General features: G+C 45.0%; 1 protein-coding gene across 1 annotated transcript; it reads left to right on the plus strand.

The window, feature by feature from the left end:
• The first annotated feature begins 12,929 nt into the window (after positions 1 to 12,929).
• On the plus strand, positions 12,930 to 17,482 carry LOC128349207 (uncharacterized). The gene is made up of 6 exons (XM_053305250.1): positions 12,930 to 13,045; positions 13,491 to 13,514; positions 14,199 to 14,227; positions 15,408 to 15,686; positions 15,985 to 16,203; positions 17,166 to 17,482. The coding sequence occupies exons 1-6, from the start codon at positions 13,014 to 13,016 to the stop codon at positions 17,360 to 17,362; spliced, it is 780 nt and encodes a 259-aa protein (XP_053161225.1). The 5' UTR covers positions 12,930 to 13,013; the 3' UTR covers positions 17,363 to 17,482.
• Positions 17,483 to 17,708: the final 226 nt, after the last annotated feature.

The following is a 17,708-nucleotide window of genomic DNA, read 5'->3' on the forward strand; positions in this document are numbered from 1 at the left end:
ATGTCCATCTTTCTCACTCCTTAACTCTGTACTCTCCGAGAAACTGCAGTTTTTGTCATTCTCTCTTTTCACACACACACCTGCCCCTTTCATCAGGTAGAAGTGGGTACAAGTCATTTTACCCGTCTGATGCCCTCCTCCATTCAGAATACAAAGTCATTAACCCCCACTCCACCCCATTCAGAAACATCTGGCTTTCTGAACTACCAGCCGATAATCCTGCCAACAAATAAAATGACAAGTAACCATTGCCCAATTTATGACAATAGCTATGTTTACTAAAGGTCTCTGAGATTAGACATAAACCATGTAAATAAGCTATGTAGGCAAAGAGAAACAATTTGATGAACTAGAGGCAGAGCAGGAGTTGTTTAAAGCTCTCCCTAGCATACTAAAAAGAATTGGACATCTGTTCTCTCCTTGATCAGCACAAATTAACCTAACAAACAATGAACTTGCATGCATGCACTGCGGGGAGAGGCTATAACTCCTTGTTTGGAAACACAAATTAAATCACATTGAACTCTGCCTCTCTTTACTTATCCTGTGTCAAATCCCATTCAGATTTGCATGACATCAAGCCATTTTAAATCTGCTATCTTCAAAGATCAGAGCCCACAATGGCAGAGCCCTAAAGAAGAGGCCTTTTGATTACCTTGGTTTAGAATATGAATGTAAAACCCACATTAGCCAGCATGCACATTCAAATTATTAATGCCCCATCTGCTTTCTACGCCATATTAACAACAATGCTCACACAAACTGAGTGAGAGGCTCAAAGATCAGTTGAGACTTATGACTGAAAATGCCGATGGGTAATCCTACCTGTGAATTAGAATTTATTTTTTTAGAAAGGTCTATTTTGTGGCTGTTTAACAGATGTCTGAAATTAATCAAATTAAATGGAACTGTTCTGAATGGGTTTTATCTTTGGGGCCTGGCATGATTTCAGTGATACCACTGGGAGCGCACCACAGCCTACAAGCTTCCTTCTCAACTGAACAGAATCCTTCCTGCAACTCCCTCCATGACTTTGAATGATTAATTATAGACAGGCAGCAAAGGAGAGGTTCCCATTCAGGATAGGAGAGACACACACTATAGAGAGGCCTAAGACACTCCCCATCACCACTCACTTGGTTACATTCCTCACAAGGTGCTTCTTGGTTTATCAAGTATGAATGGATTATAACCCATATATGTCCCTTCCTAACTGGGAAAAGGGGCACCCTTTATATTTGTATACCACCCACTACTGGTTTACAGCAATAAAAGCAAGAAATATTTAACAATATTTGCCTTTAAATTGGTGGCTCTTATATTTAGAGGAGCGGGTGTCCTGACAAGGCAGGCCCGCGGACATGTCAATGGCGCACTTACTAGGAGAAGGATACACTGCCATCTCGGCAGAATTATATAAATTATTCCAGCCACAGCCATCATGCCCAGCATAATTTATGCATTTTAGAGGAGCTCTGAATGGCTAACTTCAAAAGGCCAGGAATCATGTGACACAATGCCCATTAACTTCCATCTTGTTTCAAAGAGATGCAGTGGCTGACATCCAGACCAAGTCACTCAACATTACTACTCAAGAGTCACTCTTAAAAGACTGCTTAATTTTAGTAGGACAACTCAGGAGTAATTTAGTCTGGATGTCAGACTGACTCCCTCAGTCTAACTCCCTCCCTTTTGGACACTGAGCAGGGCTGGATACGGACCTTACTTGCTGTTGCAGATGGAAAATGGATAACAATGCTAAACTAAGGCCTGGGTGATCATGTCCTGAGGTAACAGAGGGAGAACAGAGCTTCCATCCAATCTGCACTCAAAAGTTGTATGCCAGTCTTACCCATTGGGATAAAACTTGGAGATTCTTGTGATTTCCCACAAGTGACTAAAACTTTCATATCAAAAAGGGAACACATCTTTGTGGATTTTGGTGTAATTCAGATCTCTTCTAAAATGTATATATTATGCTCTGATAGCTGTGACTATAATATATTATATGTACATCTATGGATAGCTCTGGTTCCTCTCTGCTGAAAACTACATATTAAGAATTGGTGGGATGGGCGAAATGAGTTGTAGAAATTGGGTTCCCCTATCAAGTAAAAAAGAAGTAGCAATATCTTCCTCAACAACAAAGATATAACATAGTACTGGACAATACTACGGTATTCAAACAAACTGTAAGGCCAATTCAGATGCTACATTTCCCTCTGAATCTCTATGAACAATGAAACTAGAATCAATTATTGGGCTTAGGTACTCCCTGCCCAAATCAGCACACACAGGTGATAGACAGTACAATGGAAGAACAATTTTTTATTATAATGTGGGATCTCCCTGATGCAAAACCAATAGACACTGAGATTGTAAGGGAAGAATGGCAGTTCAGTCCCCAAATAGTAAAACAAAACCAGTTTGGTGACAAAGCAGCAAAGCAAGAAGTCTTGAGATAGTTCTTTAGTGCTGAAGAACTACAAGGATTTATTTAAAGAAAAGGTTACAAACAAATGTGAAAGAGCCTGCGTCTTAATTTCAGCTCTAGCTCATGGCTGAAGAGAGAGACCAAAACAAACAGGCATCTCTGGAGAGACAAAATGGAGACGAACACTGGAAGAACAAAGAGGGGAGAAGTCCAGCACTTTTATCAACGACCCTAACCCACCCACCCCACCCCAGTGGTCACTGTGAGACATTGCAGCTGAGAGCTGATGCTGCCAGCGTCCTGATGCTTCGCTCCAACAGAGATAAGAGCCATTAGAAAGCTCTCTGATCACACTTCCCCCAGAGGAATAAAAAATAAAAATAACGTCTGAAGGACAAAATGGAAAGTCATCCAAATCTGTATTAAAGCAAAACAGTAAAGTTGTTTAAATGCCCTTGTCAGAGCTGAAAATTACAAGGGAACATCTAAGATGCAGTGGCCAATAAGCTCAGTATCACTTGGTTTCAAGAAAACACCAGAGGTTAACAGTTGTCCATTGTTCCCCTCCCTTTTCCAGTCAGTTCTCAAATAGTTGGTTAGCCTTGTTAATCTCTGCAAATCAGTCTGCCTAACAGACAGCTCTAAAGGTCAGGTATACAAGCACAAAGTAATGTTTTTCTCATTTACTCTCAACACTTTCAACAAGATAGCAGCTAAATGTCATTTAATTTAGGTTCCTTATTTGAAAGCCAAGGTTAAGAGTAGTCATGTGAGATACAGCAAAAGGATTCTTTAACCATCTTTAAAGTATTTACTGTGAAAGAACAGGAAAGATACATTGGCATTTTAAAAACTAACAGATCTGTCATGGCATAAGCTTCAGTAGACCACTTCATCAGATGCATGAACTGTTATCTTCAGTTGGCAGATAGATACACACACTGGCAACAGAATGTTGCAGGATATCTCTGGTCTAACTCGGGTATTACTTCATATGCAGACTTTTTTTCTTCTGTTTTCTGGGGAGTTTTGGGAGGGGGGCACATTGGTCCTTGAAATTAGTTCTTGAAACTTTAGGGCTGGAGGAAAAGGAGTTGGGACTGGTGAGGGATCCATTTAATATTTCCATCAATATTTGCTGAGGTTGTAGGGAGGGAACAAGATTGTGGAATAGGTTATGTCAGATGGTGAATGCTGTTTGTTGTGTGAGTGTACATGTGCAAGTGCACATACACTGATTAGCAGATTAACAGATTCAGTGCACAACTCCCCCCCCGCCCAGTTCCTCAGGAGAGTTCACACAGGTGTAGTTGTTTTTATCTTGGGGTGGTGCATATAAGCTCCTGGTGTGACATCACACCAGGAGCTTATATGCACCTTCCTCCTTAGAAACACAAATATGTGAAATGGCTGGTGAGAAAAAGAGAAAGCTTTAGATACCTTTCCCCCTAGAAGCAGGAGGGGTTGTGATTGTCTTAAGGGTGTATTCTTCAAACTGAGAAATTTCCAGTTCTTTTTGTTCAGACCCCTCCTTGCCACAGAGTTCCATTAGCTGCACCCACCTGCTTGTCTGTTAAGTGCCATCTGATTCCACAAACATTCCATTTCACTGGGGGCAGTTTGGAGCCCCCTTCAGTGTTTCATTTCCTTCAAACCTTTTAAACACTTGGGGTGAACTGCAAATCATTACAAGTCTGCCAGGACCTCCCACTTGCCTGCAGGCACTTCAGTTATACATCCATAAGGATCATAATGTTTCTAGCTCTTTTGGAAATAGAGATAATATAAGAGAATATCTTATATCTAAAATATTCCCCAGTTTTCAAAGAAAATTTCATAGGTTAACTGGCATTCAGCGGGGGGAGGGGGATACACACATTGACATTTTTGAGACAAAAACATAAACAGGATTAACAGGACCCATTTTGCTCAATTCAGCATTTGTTATGAGCTGAAGACAATGGCCATGAATATATCCTGAGTAAGCAGTAATCAATTTCAGCATTTGGTCTGCTTCGTAACTTCATCTGAAATCTGCAGGCTTTTGAAAACTCTTCCAGGATCACACGTACCAAATTTCAGATAGATATTGCAAATGGGACCTATTTTAGAAGCAAAAAAGACATTTTTAAAAAGCTTATAGACACAGCCTAACTTCTATCTATACTAATGATAAACAGGAAACAAGTTGCTCTGGTAAGAACTAATCTGCCTGCTTTCCTTCCAGTATAATTTTAATTTATAATTAACTTTTTCACAAGTTAGCCCACTTCAGCTTTAAATGTTCACACACCTGCCATCTTGAATTGGAGTGGATGACATCAACACAAACTGTGCCATGGAGACACCCCTATGTGTCCCTACATCTGTAGCAAATTTGGTTCAAATTGGTTAGGCAGTCACAAGTTAGCCCTCTTGCACCTCAAATGTTCACACATCTGCCATCTTGAATCAGAGTGGGTGACATAATTACAAACTATGCCCTTGAGTCATCCCTATGTGTCTCTTGAGTCATCCCTATATGTCTCTACAGCTGTAGAAAACTGGGTTCATTGGTTAGGCAGTTCACAAATTAGCCCAATTATGCCTCAAATGTGCATGTATCCACCATCTTGAATGGAGTGGATGACATCACCACAGACCACCATTGAGGTGCCCCTATGTGTCCCTACAAGTGTATTTAATTTTGGTCATATTGGTCCAGACTTTGCAAAGTTGATAGGGACACACACACACACACACACACTGCTGAGTGATCTCATAAGCTTACTTTCCTTAAGGCAAGTAGGCTAAAAAAAATGAATCATGTGATGTTAGATCAGCTGAATCTTTGCAGGTTGTATCTCCCCCCCCCCCATGCCCAAATAATCTACTTGAAACTAAGTCAAGGCAAAGAATTCACCCCAGCAAACATTACCCTCAATAATGCCTCCCCAATCTTTGGAATGCCCTCCCATAGGTGCTTCATCAGTCTCCTTCCTTCATTAGTTTTGCTTTGTTTTTTAAATCTCAAACCCTGATCAAGATATAAAGGGGAAGGAAGGAAGGAAAGAAGCAAGCAAGCATGTGTGAGTGAGAGAAAGACTGAGGACAGAGAAATCTGATTTTGGATAGAATTCAAGTGAGTTAATCCAGCTAAAGCAAAGGCAAGTTTCTATAAACACAAGCCCCAAATATACTGGGAAATAATAAATGGTTGAGGTGTGGTGGTGGATTCAGGCAGCTTCTTTAACCTTCACCCAGAGTCATGGTTTCTACACATGAGTAGGTCCTTCTACTCCCAAGTAGTCCCATTGGTTACATTGGATGACCCCCCAATGTGTGCAAGCTACAGAACCCACAATAATTTAACATTTCACTCCAAGGGAGTGCAGCAGTGACATCCCAAGTATGCTGCCCTATGTCATGCATGACTCTCTGAGAATGTGAGTCATGAGCAAAGAAAAAATGAACATTTTCTTTCATTCACGCTAATGAGGATCCATACTTCAACAGCTCAGTTCTCAGCATTTCAGCTGAAAGGACACACTGTCATTGACCTAAAAGCAATCTGGGAGCTGCTCAAGTGCATTCTACAGGCCAGTCATCCACAATCAACACATCATTTGCTTGGTTTTTGGTCAGCTATCCTAGGCACAGACTTCCTGGGTACACACAATACCAACAACTTCTGACCATCCAAACCAAGCACAGATGACAATGCTTCTCTTTGTGAATGTGATTTAATATCTGGGTGTATGTCTGGCTTGTTGTGTCTCATAGTGCCAACACAGATCAACATCTTGATCTAGAGAGCCTTTCCCAGCTGTACACTGGGTAAAATGTTATCCCTCACCTGCAAATGTTTAGTTTATGTTTGTATGTCTGTATTTGTAATACTGCTGGTCAAGGGCCAAATAAATATTATGTATGTTATCCCTCACCACAATTCTCTGAGGGCAGGTTCAGATGAACATTGCCCTGCACATGTGAGAATGTCAGGTCTTTGTCAAGAACACACCTACCCTGATGCCACTGGCGGATGCACCAATGCACTTTTGGCACATTCTTTAACTGCATGAGAGGGATCCTCATCTGTCATCCCTTTACATGCACTTCAACTCAGTTTTGGAGTGCATGTAGAGGGTTAATTCACCTGGCCAGCCCCAAGTGTTGTTCCATGGCTGTACACATTGCTCCACAACTTGCAGGTCTACTTGTCTTTGTTGCAGTCCTCCAGCTTGCTTCCCAAGGTCAATATCTCCAGTCAGTGGGTAGGATGTTTTTGCTTCACAGCACTACCATATTTTCAAACTATACTTCTTTGGCTTGCTTGGCATGTGTTGCAAGAAGGGGCTGCACCTCAGAAACCTAATAGTTGCTCATCAACCGCTGGTCAGACCCAGGAATGTAGCTGTGCTGCAGCTCCCACTCAAACAAGGTCCAGATTTCTCTAATGGTTGCCAGCTTGGCAATCAGTCTTCTCTCCTGTCCTATGGTTTTGTCATCCAACCTTATATTACTTGGGATGTCCTCAAATCATCTCAGCTGCATCATGGCACAGAAATAGTAAGGCCCCAAATGTACTGCACACGGTCCCTGCAGCACTTCATGATTGGACACACCAGCCCGGACTAGCAGGCTAAGATACATTATCAGTTCTGTGAAGTCAAGGTGCTTCCATTGGAACATAGGAAGTTGCTGCCTACTGCGTCAGACCGTTGGTCCATCTTCTAGAGCAGCATTGTCTGCTTTGATTGGCAGCGGCTCTCCAGGACTTCAGGCAGTATTTGGATTCCTCCCTCAGGTTTCATGATGGTTTTCTGTCTGTTTGTCTGTCTCTCAAATTGCAGGAGAGGGAGTTGCTTCACTCACTTGAGTAAACTTCACTCTTGCTGGACTAAACTTCTCTTGGTCTGGCCCTCTCACCAGAGGTCCCCAACCCCAACTCACCACTGTACAGTGAGCAATGGATAGACTGGTTGCAGACTACCTTCCGCCATTTCTGCTTCTCATGTAACCCATTATCTCAGTATCTACACTGGCAAGTGAGTGAGGTTCACTCACACATTTCACCTCTACATCTTCTTGCTCTCTCCACCTGGAACCAAGCTCAAGCCTGCACCCCTGATCCACTGATGCCAGGCTTACTGAAGCTGACATGTTGTTGTGGTTGCTGCTGTTGTGATCCTTTTGGCTTTGTGATCCTTTTGGCTAAAGTCCCTGCTTCTGCAAGGTCAGATGCTTCCAAATGCTTTATCTGTTCCAAATACTAGGTCTGACCATCATGGGAGGGATTGGTTTCATCTGCCCTAACTAGAGAGCACAGAACTTATGCAGTGCCTCAGACTGGTTTTGAGACACTGTCATCATCAAGAGAAACAAAATGAAAGTTTCCAAAGAGAAACAGGGTGTCCTCCTCCATCCCAAAGGGCACGTGTGCATAGAACAGATACCACCCCACCATAGAAAGCCCTTTCATTTCTGGGGTGGTTTTTCTCCCAGTTATCTTATAAAGGGAATGGGATAGAAACCTCCCCACACAGAAAGCCCATTCAGATTGAGGTAGTTTTCTACCCTGTGTCATATTTTTATTAATAACATAAATTTAATAACTGTTGAGGGCCATACATGTGGATATATCATGTACCAGAGTGTAGGTAAGAGTTTGACAACAAGAGCATAGCTGGGAGTGCAGGGATTGCTTGTTTTTGCACCAGCTGGAGGCTTTACAGACAGGGCTTCTGCCCCAAATCTCCTTCAGAAGAGAGTGTGTGCATTCACACACCAGCCAAACTTACCTCCAAGTCCCTTCAAGATCTTTGGACCCACTCCACACACAAACTGGGCTCTGTGATGTGAATTCTAGCTTATCTGAATGTATGTCCGGGTTTTTAAAATGCTGGTTTTAAGCTACTCTTTCTGAAAATGCCACCAGAGCAAATGGGAGAGGCACTGAGGTAGAATCATTAGCATGATAAGAGGCATGCTCTCTTCAGAAAAGCAGATCTATCTCTGCAGGAGCTTCACCCCCTCCCATCCACCCACCCCCATTGGCTAGAAGGAAAACACAGAGCATGCCATGTGGACTTGTTTCAAAAGAAAACTGAAAGCAAAGGAGAGGGGCTGCTTCCCTCAATGCCGTGAGTGTACTTTGAAGTGGCTTCGCTGAACATTAACCCCGAAGCCTGAAGCCAAGTGTGAACAACTCCCTGAAGGTGGAAATCCACCCCAAAACCCAGATGGGGGTTAAATCACACTTTTATATCTCATGTGGCTTCATATTGACCAATATGTTGGTTTCAGTCCAGTGGGTCTGCACATATGAAGCCACGTTTAAGAAGCTGAAATCCCACTGATTTCATATTGATTTCATTTTGCAGGGAAAGGATCCCACTACCATTTGCCGTATCAAACAGCCAATTGCATTATTTTTGCTTTCTTAAAGGGTTAAACCTGCCTCTGTGACTGTATAACCTCTAGCTGGATTGAATAAAAAAGATTGAGCTTTCTCTTGTGAGTAGTCCTTATGTGAAGTGTCAACAGGAAATCAGAGATGCTACAGTCTCTCTCTCACCCCGCCTTTCTTCCCTATTACTAACAAGCCTTCCACCTTCAAGGATCACTTACAACTGGCATTTCTGTGAACTGAGTGTTTTGAAGAAAATTATGTATTACTGCCATATTACTCTGGCTCAGTTAATAGGCCTATCAGCTCCAGTGACAGTTTCAGTAACCTTTGTTAATTAGATCACCTTGTTAATTAAATCACCTCACTCAAATCCCAAATTCTTGATTGTGCTAATGAGAGAAAATGATACATATTGAATAAGCATGTTTCCTCATCAAACACAGTAAATAACGCAACAGTTGGGGGTTTTCAAATTGAGAACACTAATTCTGAAAGGTTCATCTCAGTTTTCTTCTGGAGACCTTCTTCTCTGTACTTAACACATAAGATACTCTCAGAAAAATCACATCATCAGTGAGAAAAGAAAGAGAATACTTTTAAATGCTTTCAAAATTTGTCTTCTTGTTAATTTTTTTACCAAGATATAATAATATCTGGGGCCTTTAGCTATAATCGGGGTGGATCCAGTAGGGGGTGCCAGGGTGCTCTGGCACCCCCTGTGAAAATTATTGTAGTTCAGTCATTTCCCCCAACAGCGTGCAGGAAGAACAGCAGCAGCGCCAGCAGGACGACAAAAACTGCCCACAGTGCCCATCAGGGGGAGAAAGTGTCAGCCTGGAATCCCTGATGAGTGACCATACAGTTGTCATGGTGACCTTCTGCCCTACCCTGAACACTCATGAGCAGGTAATTCAGCAGCACTGGTCTTCTGGTCCCTCTGCCCCGGCTGCTTCCCAACTTCCCTGGTGGCCTGCCTAACCACCACTGAGGCTTGTCCCTGCTTCACTGTTCACCACACCCCCAACAGCAGTATAAGCATCATGGTCAGCTCACTCACTGCTCACTCACTTGCTGGCCACCTGTCCTCACTCCCCAGCTGGAGAGCTGTGCTGTTGAGGGCTGGCTATGCCATGCAGTTTAAACACTTCCCTCCTTCAAGGCTCACCTCTCTCTCTGTCTCCGTGACCAAGTATAGACCAAAGGGAAACAGAACGAGTTAAAGACTTGAGCAACTCAGTTGGCTCTCCTACTCTAGTTCTGTTCCGGCCATGTGATGTAATCCTCCCCACTCAGAATTAGAATTGAGTTGGAGAGTGAGGAAGCCACAATGGAGACCTAGACTATTATCTTCTGTGCAAGGAAAATGGAACAGTAGGAAAAGTATCAACTAGGGGTGTGCAATTCAGATTTTTGGTGTTTCGATTCGGATCCGAACCGAAACACCCCAGTTCTGTTCTGTATCCGAATATGGCCCATCCAAATCACCCCTGATTCGATTCGGATCCGAATTAATCCGAATCCGAATCGATTCGGATTAAAAAACAGGTCCCAGGGGCAAAATAGTGGGGTGGGGTGGTAGGGCCTAATGGGCGGAGGCTATCACCCCAATTGCAGAGTGATTGGGCAGAGGGCTGATTTTTGGTGAATTTCTGAAGTTTACGCGTTTTTAAGGTTTTCACCCATTAGGTATAATGGAGGGTGTATCGCTTCACATCGGGGGGAAAGGGGTGGCCTAGAGTGGTGTGGGGTTGGTGGTAGTGCCGGGTAGGGGCAATGAAGCTACCTGAATTTTTTCAAAGGATTTGGGCAGAGGGCTGATTTTTGGTTAATTGTTCAAGTTTACGCATCTTTAAGGTTTTTCCTCATAATATAATGGAGCTTTCAGCAGCCCCATAAGTGCACTAGGGGGGTGCTGGGGTGGCCCAGAGCGAGTGGTGGTGTAGTGCACATAGGGTGCCAACCACCACCATGGGTTTCTACCCCATGGCGTACAGGGTTCTGTTGTTTCTGAGGTATTCTGAGTGTGGATTCTATGATAGCAAATGAGATTTTCAATGAGACACCATGAATCCACTCTTATTTGCTATCATAGAATCCACACTCAGAACACCTCAGAAACAACAGAACCAAGTACCCCATGGGTTAGAAACAATTCACCAAAAATCAGCCCTCTGCACAAATCCTTTGAAAAAATTCAGGTAGCTTCCTTGCCCCTACCCGGCACTATCCCATTCCCAGATAAAGCCACCCCTTTCCCCCCGACGTGAAGCGATACACCCTCCAATATACCTAATGGGGGGAAACCTTAAAGACGCATAAACTTCAACAATTCGCCAAAAATCAGCCCTTTGCCCAATCACTCTGCAATTGGGGTGGTAGCCTCCACCCATTAGGCACTACCACCACATCCCACTCTTTTGGCCCAGTTCCCACGTTATGCCCACAATCTGCCCCAAAGACACTAAAACTTCAAAAATTCACCAAAAATCAGCCCTTTACCCAATCCCTCTGCAATTGGGGTGGCAGCCTCCACCCATTAGGCACTACCACCCCACCCCACTATTTTGCCCCTGGGACCTGAAATTCAAGTAGAAGAATTTCAGACCTTTTTACATTGAAGTCAATGGGAGGCAAAAAGGTGGGAAATTCAAATAGATGTCAAAATCCGAAAATCCGAACATTCGGAGCCGAAATGGAGGTGATTCGGTTCGGCTACGAAAAATTTCGGAGGGCCAGAAGGGTGATTCAGTTTGGATCCGAATCACCCGAAATGGGCTGTTTCAGGTACAGATCGTTCTGTACCCGAAACGTTTCGCACATCCCTAGAGGCAATCGCTCGAATGCCTAAAAATGTAAGAGTAGCATCCTTAGCGGGATTCATCCATCCCCTGTGGGGCCATGAGCTATCATGGTGGGTCTTTTGAGAGGACAGAGAGGAGGTCCCTTTGTCCAATGTTCATTTTAATGTGCAGTGCATCAAACTATGTGCAGCAGAAACTAAGATTTTGTACAGTTGGGCCTATTGAGTTTAATAAGGATGTGGGCTGTTTCCTAAGAAGAAACAGAGGGGGCGGGGATAATTGTTTGCTTTCCATTGTCATAACCTTATACAAAAAGTACATTACAGCCTTCTGTTGCGCCCTCTCATTCTTTGTGGGCCATCTTCGTTTTTTGTGCTTCCCCTCTTTCTTTGTCCTTCTTATTTCCCCTCCCTCCCTCTCAGTCAGTTTCGATTCATTCGCCTTTTCCCTTCTGTAAGCAAATTCTGAAGGAAGGGGATGCTTGTGGGTAGGGGTGGGCTGCAGCCGCTGCTTGTGCAGTTGGACACAAAGTTTATAATAAACCTGCATGCTTCCTCTGTAACATGTAAGAATGCAAAGGCAACAGCCGCACCCATTGCATGTCCCCAGCATCTGGGATTCTGCCTGTGCACCTGGAGGTTCTCTATAGCCATCATGACTAATAGCCACAGAGGGATCTCTCCTCCCCCGTGAATGTTTCTAACCCCCTTTCAAGCCCATCTAAGCCAGTGGTCATCACCACATCTAGAGGTGGTGAGTTCCACAAGTTAATTGGCTTTCTTTTTGTGTATTCTGAACAGAGACGGGCCTCAGTGCTGAATGTGATTTAGAGGAATTTCCTAGCTAAAGGACTTCAGCAAGTGATTAGGTGGAAATCTAATCTAAGTGATTAGGTGGGAAATTAGTTGGGGACATGCAATGGATGTGGCTGTTGCCTTTGCCCTCTTACATGTTACAGAGGACTCATGCAAGGCTTATTATAAACTTTGTGTCCAACTGTACAAGCAGCAGCTGCAGCCCACCCCTATCCACAAGCATCCCCTTCCTTCAGAATTTGTTAACAGAAGGGGAAAGTCAAATGAATAGAAAGTGACATGTGGGGAGCAGGGAGGGCAGGACTGGGATGACTCAACCCTGGTGCTCTGACACTTTGAGCTGCACCCCCAAGACAGTGTTTGCATTCAAACCAGAGCCAGCATGACCAGTAACAGTAACTTGTGACTTCACAGTCAGCCACAGAATTCTGCCATCATGGTTCCCCTTGGAAACCTGCGAAGATTCTGCAGCAGGCTCACTTGGCAGCGTTCTAGATTAGCTGAAGCATCTTCGATAAATTGGCTGTCTTCGGCTGTCAGTTTATTAGCAGCTTAGCAGCTTAGTTGTCAATATGGGTGGCTGTTGGTCATGTGTGGCCTGCAGGTAAGTCTCTGGCATGGTGGGTGAAGCAAAATCTAATGGCGGTGTGGACTTGGTTTTTAAAGATGCCCTTCCGTTGTTTTAGCCTGTCTGGGCAGAGAACGGAAGCCCAGCCTGCTGTGTTCACACGTGTTTGTGCTCCCTGTGGGAACTTCAGTGGTCACAAGTTCACCACCACTATTCACACCACACAGCTTCTCCTTGAAATGCAGGCGGCCCTCGAAGGTCAGCTGCTTGGCTGATTTCCACTGTGTTTCTTAAGCTTGGAGGTCCTAGACCGGTGAAGCTGTATCACTCAAGAGCTACTGGCTGGCTCCTGTGGGCCCACTTGGGGGGTTGTGGGGAAATCCTGCCCACCAGTTGAAGCTGACTTCAAAAGCTGCTCCCCAGCACCCCCATGTTATTTCCAAGAACATGCCTAACCTTTTCTTCTTTCATGTTCCCATAGGTCTCACCCAGAGGCAGAACCAAAGTGAGTTGCTCTCTTCTCTACCCTTGACTCCTCTTAATGCTTTTGGCTCTGGTGTGGCCAGCTGAAGGGAATGAGGGGGGGGGGAGTGATGAGCGGGAGGTGTTCAGACATAGCCCAAACCCAGGTGTGGCATATACTGCCTCATCAAGGTGAGCCCATCTCCTTTCCATGTTCAGAATGCCAGTAATTGGCTGCTGAATCAAATGCCAATTTCGTCAACTGTCCCCTTGATACCTTTGGCAGGCTGCCTCCCTCCTATTTAAAACACAAAACAGCATGTATGTGTCCCTTTGAGGGGGGGACATTTTAAAAAGTGGGGAAACTACACTGGAGAGGGGTGGGAAAGCTGGCCTCATGACTGTGAACTACAAGAGCAGGCCCACCCCCCACCCCGCCACAACCAGTCAATCCTCGATGAAAAATACTCTGAGCAAAATGCAGTGAGTGACATTCAACAGCAATTACATTCACTGCTCCCAACTATGGAATCATCCAAAATTAGCAGGGCCACCTATAAGGATTATGGGAGAGGACATACTTGGCTGCATGTGAATTAAAATTAGAGGGAGGGCACATACTAGTAATACCCCTAGTAATACTAGTAATACCCCTAGTATTACTGGGGGAGGAGACCCTCTCTTTCCTGTGATTTGCTACTAAGAATATTTCTCCTTATCTCTGCAGGGATGAAGATGAAGGGGGGGCACTAACAGGTAAGTGGATGATGAGAGTGCCTGCTTCTCCTCAGGGCTCCCCAGCCCCCCAGGGAAAGCCTCCTTGGAGAACTGTTTCTCTTAGACAATGGAGAGAGATGGGCAGACATCCATCCAATGGATGGATAGCAGGAGGGCAGGTTCAGCCACCTCTATCCTTTGCTGTTGATGCAGCCAAAAGTGTTAGAGGAGACTGGTGGGGGGGCTCTGTGAGTCACATTTAGCTATCCTCCATTCGAAGAGGAGATGGGGAAAGGGTTGTGGCAGCAGGCAGGTAGGTTTGGTCATTCTCCTTTAGAGATTGTGAACTTTTGAAAAAGTCCTACAAGAACCTTTTGCCCACACCCAGCCCCAAGACATCCTCTGAGTCTGTTTCTCCCTGCCTTCAAGAAGAGGAAGCTAATTGTTTCCAAAGTATCTCATTTTTTGACAATGACATGGGTCAAGATGGAATTAGAGGATCACCTGAAAACAAGGCCAACATTTCCTGGCCAATGTGCTCTGAGCTCGGACCAAAGAGACTCTTTTTTTCTCCAACCACAGTTTTCTACCTCTAGGAGCCAGGCCTGCATTCCTGAGATCAGAGCTATGCTTCCTGCTTATGGCATCCAGGCAGATTTTCAAGACCCCCCACCCCACTAGGCCAAGAGGCTGTAACTGGGGGTTGGTTCATGAACCAGAGATAGTCCATGTCAACCATCAGCTCCCATTCTGCTCAAAGGAGAAGCTTCTTTCCTCACACAGAAGGGAGAGCCCATAGCCCAGTAGTGGAACAATTGCTTTGCATGCACAAGGTCTCCTGTTGAGACTTCATCATCTTCTGTTAAAGGATCTTAGCTAGCTAGGAAAAGGCTTCTGCCCAAGAGTGGCTGCCAGCCAGAGTAGGGCAAAGAGAGCCAAGAGCATGACTTGGTAGAAGGCAGCTGCACTTGTATGTACAGCAGGCAGAGCCTGGCCATTGCACTCCCTTCTGAAGTGTACTTGGTGAGGGCTGTCTTGCCAGTCAGTGTTATGCAATGTACTCCTCTTCATTCCTTGCTTGGTTCCTTGGGTGGCCCAACTCACCACAATCCTAGGCTACTTCCCAGCTGGCTAACCTAGGCAGAAAAGGGAGGCCATTTCTATCAGGCCTACAAGCCACGATCATTTCCTGATTCCTGCTTTATTTCCTCTCTTTCAGGTCATCCCAGAAACCCAACCCATGCTGCACCATTTTCTGGGGGACTCCCCAATGTTTTGGGGGACACTCTGGAGAAAGAGCTCACTGAAGAACCCTCCGTGCCAGAACCTCTTCCAGCACCTCACATGACCAAAGACATCCTGGTGGAAGAGCTCGCTGAGGAACCCTCTGTGCCAGAACCTCTTCCAGCACCTCATATGACCAATGACATCCTGGAGGAAGAGCTCACAGAGGAACCCTCCATGCCAGAAGTTCGGTTGCAGTGGTGGGAAAGGGAAGGTATGTTCACAGCATGCCCCTGAAATTGCTGCTGGGCTAAGAACAGCTCTTTTGCTCTGTTTATTTCATGTTGAAATGCTTGATTTGAGTCTGCATCTAAGATTTCAGAGGGGAGGCCTGTGAGTGGGTTGTCAGTGCTTGCTGAAGTGTTCCTTCGTTTTCTGTCTTTCATGTGTCCAAGCTCCTGTGCCTGTAATCCAAGCAGCTTCTCAGAGTGAGCAGTGAGGGGGCAAGTGATGGTGGGTGTGGTAGGATGTCAGCCTTTGCAGCTGACCTCCTGCTTCTTCTTCTCTTGCAGATGTTCCTGCAGACCCTGCTGCACTTCTCCAGCCCTCTGGGTCTGAGTCATCATTGTCCTCTGCCTCCCTGGAGGTTGCCTCCATCCCACCCTCTACTTCCACCTCTTCCCTCCTCCTACATCCCTCTCCACCTCCTCCTCCTTCCCCACCTCCTCTGGAGCCGGACCTCAGCAACGTAAATGAAACTCTGCAGAGTTTGGTAGAGATCCAGGTCCGCTGTAAGTCTCACAGAGGCAGCACTCCATAACCTCTACCTTTTCCATCCTCATTGTGATTTTACAATCTAAAAAACTTATAGTCTAAAAAGAGAGGCAGGGATACAATAGAGGAAGGAGAGGGAAGCTGAGGTGGGGGCAAGTGGGGGAAAGATGTGTATGTATTTCAGCCGCAGCTCCTTAGGACCAGGGAGACCCAGGTTTGAATTCTCATCCAGTCATAAAACTCTCTGGGTGACTTTGGGCCAGTCACTTGTCCCACAGCCTAACTTACCTCTTAGGGTTATTGTGAGGAAAAAATAACCATGCATAAACCTCCCTGAGCTGCTTGAGGAAGAGCAAAATATGAATGCTAAAAGGAAAACAAATATCAGCCCCTTTGAGTTTAAGCTTAGATGAAACAGGAAACCAAGGAGGATGATATACAATTGTGCATATTGCAAATCCTCCTTATAGTGTCATCAATGTACATGGGCAAAAGTTCCCTGCCACCAGGAGCATACAGTATAAAGTTTGGCTTTGGAGAGAGAAGTGAGGAAGAGGAGGAATGGGAGAGGAAAGCATAAGGGGCATTCAGTTCAAGCCGATGGAGCTGCCTCTACTGAGGCATTAAGCCAAAGGCTGCGCAGTGGAGGTGGGTTTTCAGGTACCATTGGAAGGATAGGAGAGAGATGAAGGGCCACATCTGAGTGGCTGTTCCAGACCCAAGGGTCAGTGAGAGAGAAGAGAAAGAGTTGTTTTAGAGAGCAGGAGACCTTCAGGTGGCTCCTGAAGACAGAGAAGCTGGAAGAGCAAAAAATCAACCTGACGGGGTGCAAGTTCACGGGGGGGTACATAGCCATGGAGGATTTTCAAGACAGAGAGGAGGAGTCTGTGCTGGGCATGGAAGGGGACTAGAAGTCCGTGCAGGGACGGACATGGTGGAGGACAGGCCCCTTCACCCTGTTTGTTTTCTCTCCTTCAAGGCCAAAGAGACCTCCGCAGCTGCCAGGAATGTGTACAAAGCTTCAAGGCACTGAGGGGACAACTGAGGCAGCTAAGGAGCAGACTGGCCAGGGTGGAAGCCACTATGGGGATCGTGGTTCCTCCAAAGGAGCTGGACATTGCTGAGGAACAAGGGGAAGGCAAATCAAAAGAGACAACTGTGCTACTATTTACATAAGTAGCAATAAAATGCTATGTATATATTTTTAAAATATTAAATATTTGTTTTAATACAATGTAGAGATAGAACAGCAATAAAACTTGCATATTTATTGTTTAAAAAATAAAATGTTTTATTTTAAAGAAAATACATTTGTCTTGCTTTGAATATTCTTTGGGTAGAGTTGGGTAAAAAGGTCTTTGGGTCAAACTCAGCTACAGAAAAGATTCTCTTGGCCAGTCCACTCAGGGCCAAGAGATGTTTGAGAGTTTCAAGATGTAGCTCAGGATAGACAGTTCCTTGCCAGGAGGCTCATACAGAGCTTGTATGGCTAGGAGGCTGGATTTTGGCCCTGAAGAGAGAT

The sequence above is a fragment of the Hemicordylus capensis genome, chromosome 3, assembly GCF_027244095.1.
Source record: "Hemicordylus capensis ecotype Gifberg chromosome 3, rHemCap1.1.pri, whole genome shotgun sequence".
NCBI classification, from domain to species: domain Eukaryota; kingdom Metazoa; phylum Chordata; class Lepidosauria; order Squamata; family Cordylidae; genus Hemicordylus; species Hemicordylus capensis.

Bases quoted from the DNA above. Each gene is read 5' to 3' on its own strand.
- LOC128349207 (XM_053305250.1), top strand. From the start codon at position 13,014: ATGGGTGGCTGTTGGTCATGTGTGGCCTGCAG. The intron at 13,046-13,490 runs GTAAGTCTCTGG...ATGTTCCCATAG, and splicing joins TGGTCATGTGTGGCCTGCAG to GTCTCACCCAGAGGCAGAAC. The intron at 13,515-14,198 runs GTGAGTTGCTCT...TTATCTCTGCAG, and splicing joins CACCCAGAGGCAGAACCAAA to GGATGAAGATGAAGGGGGGG.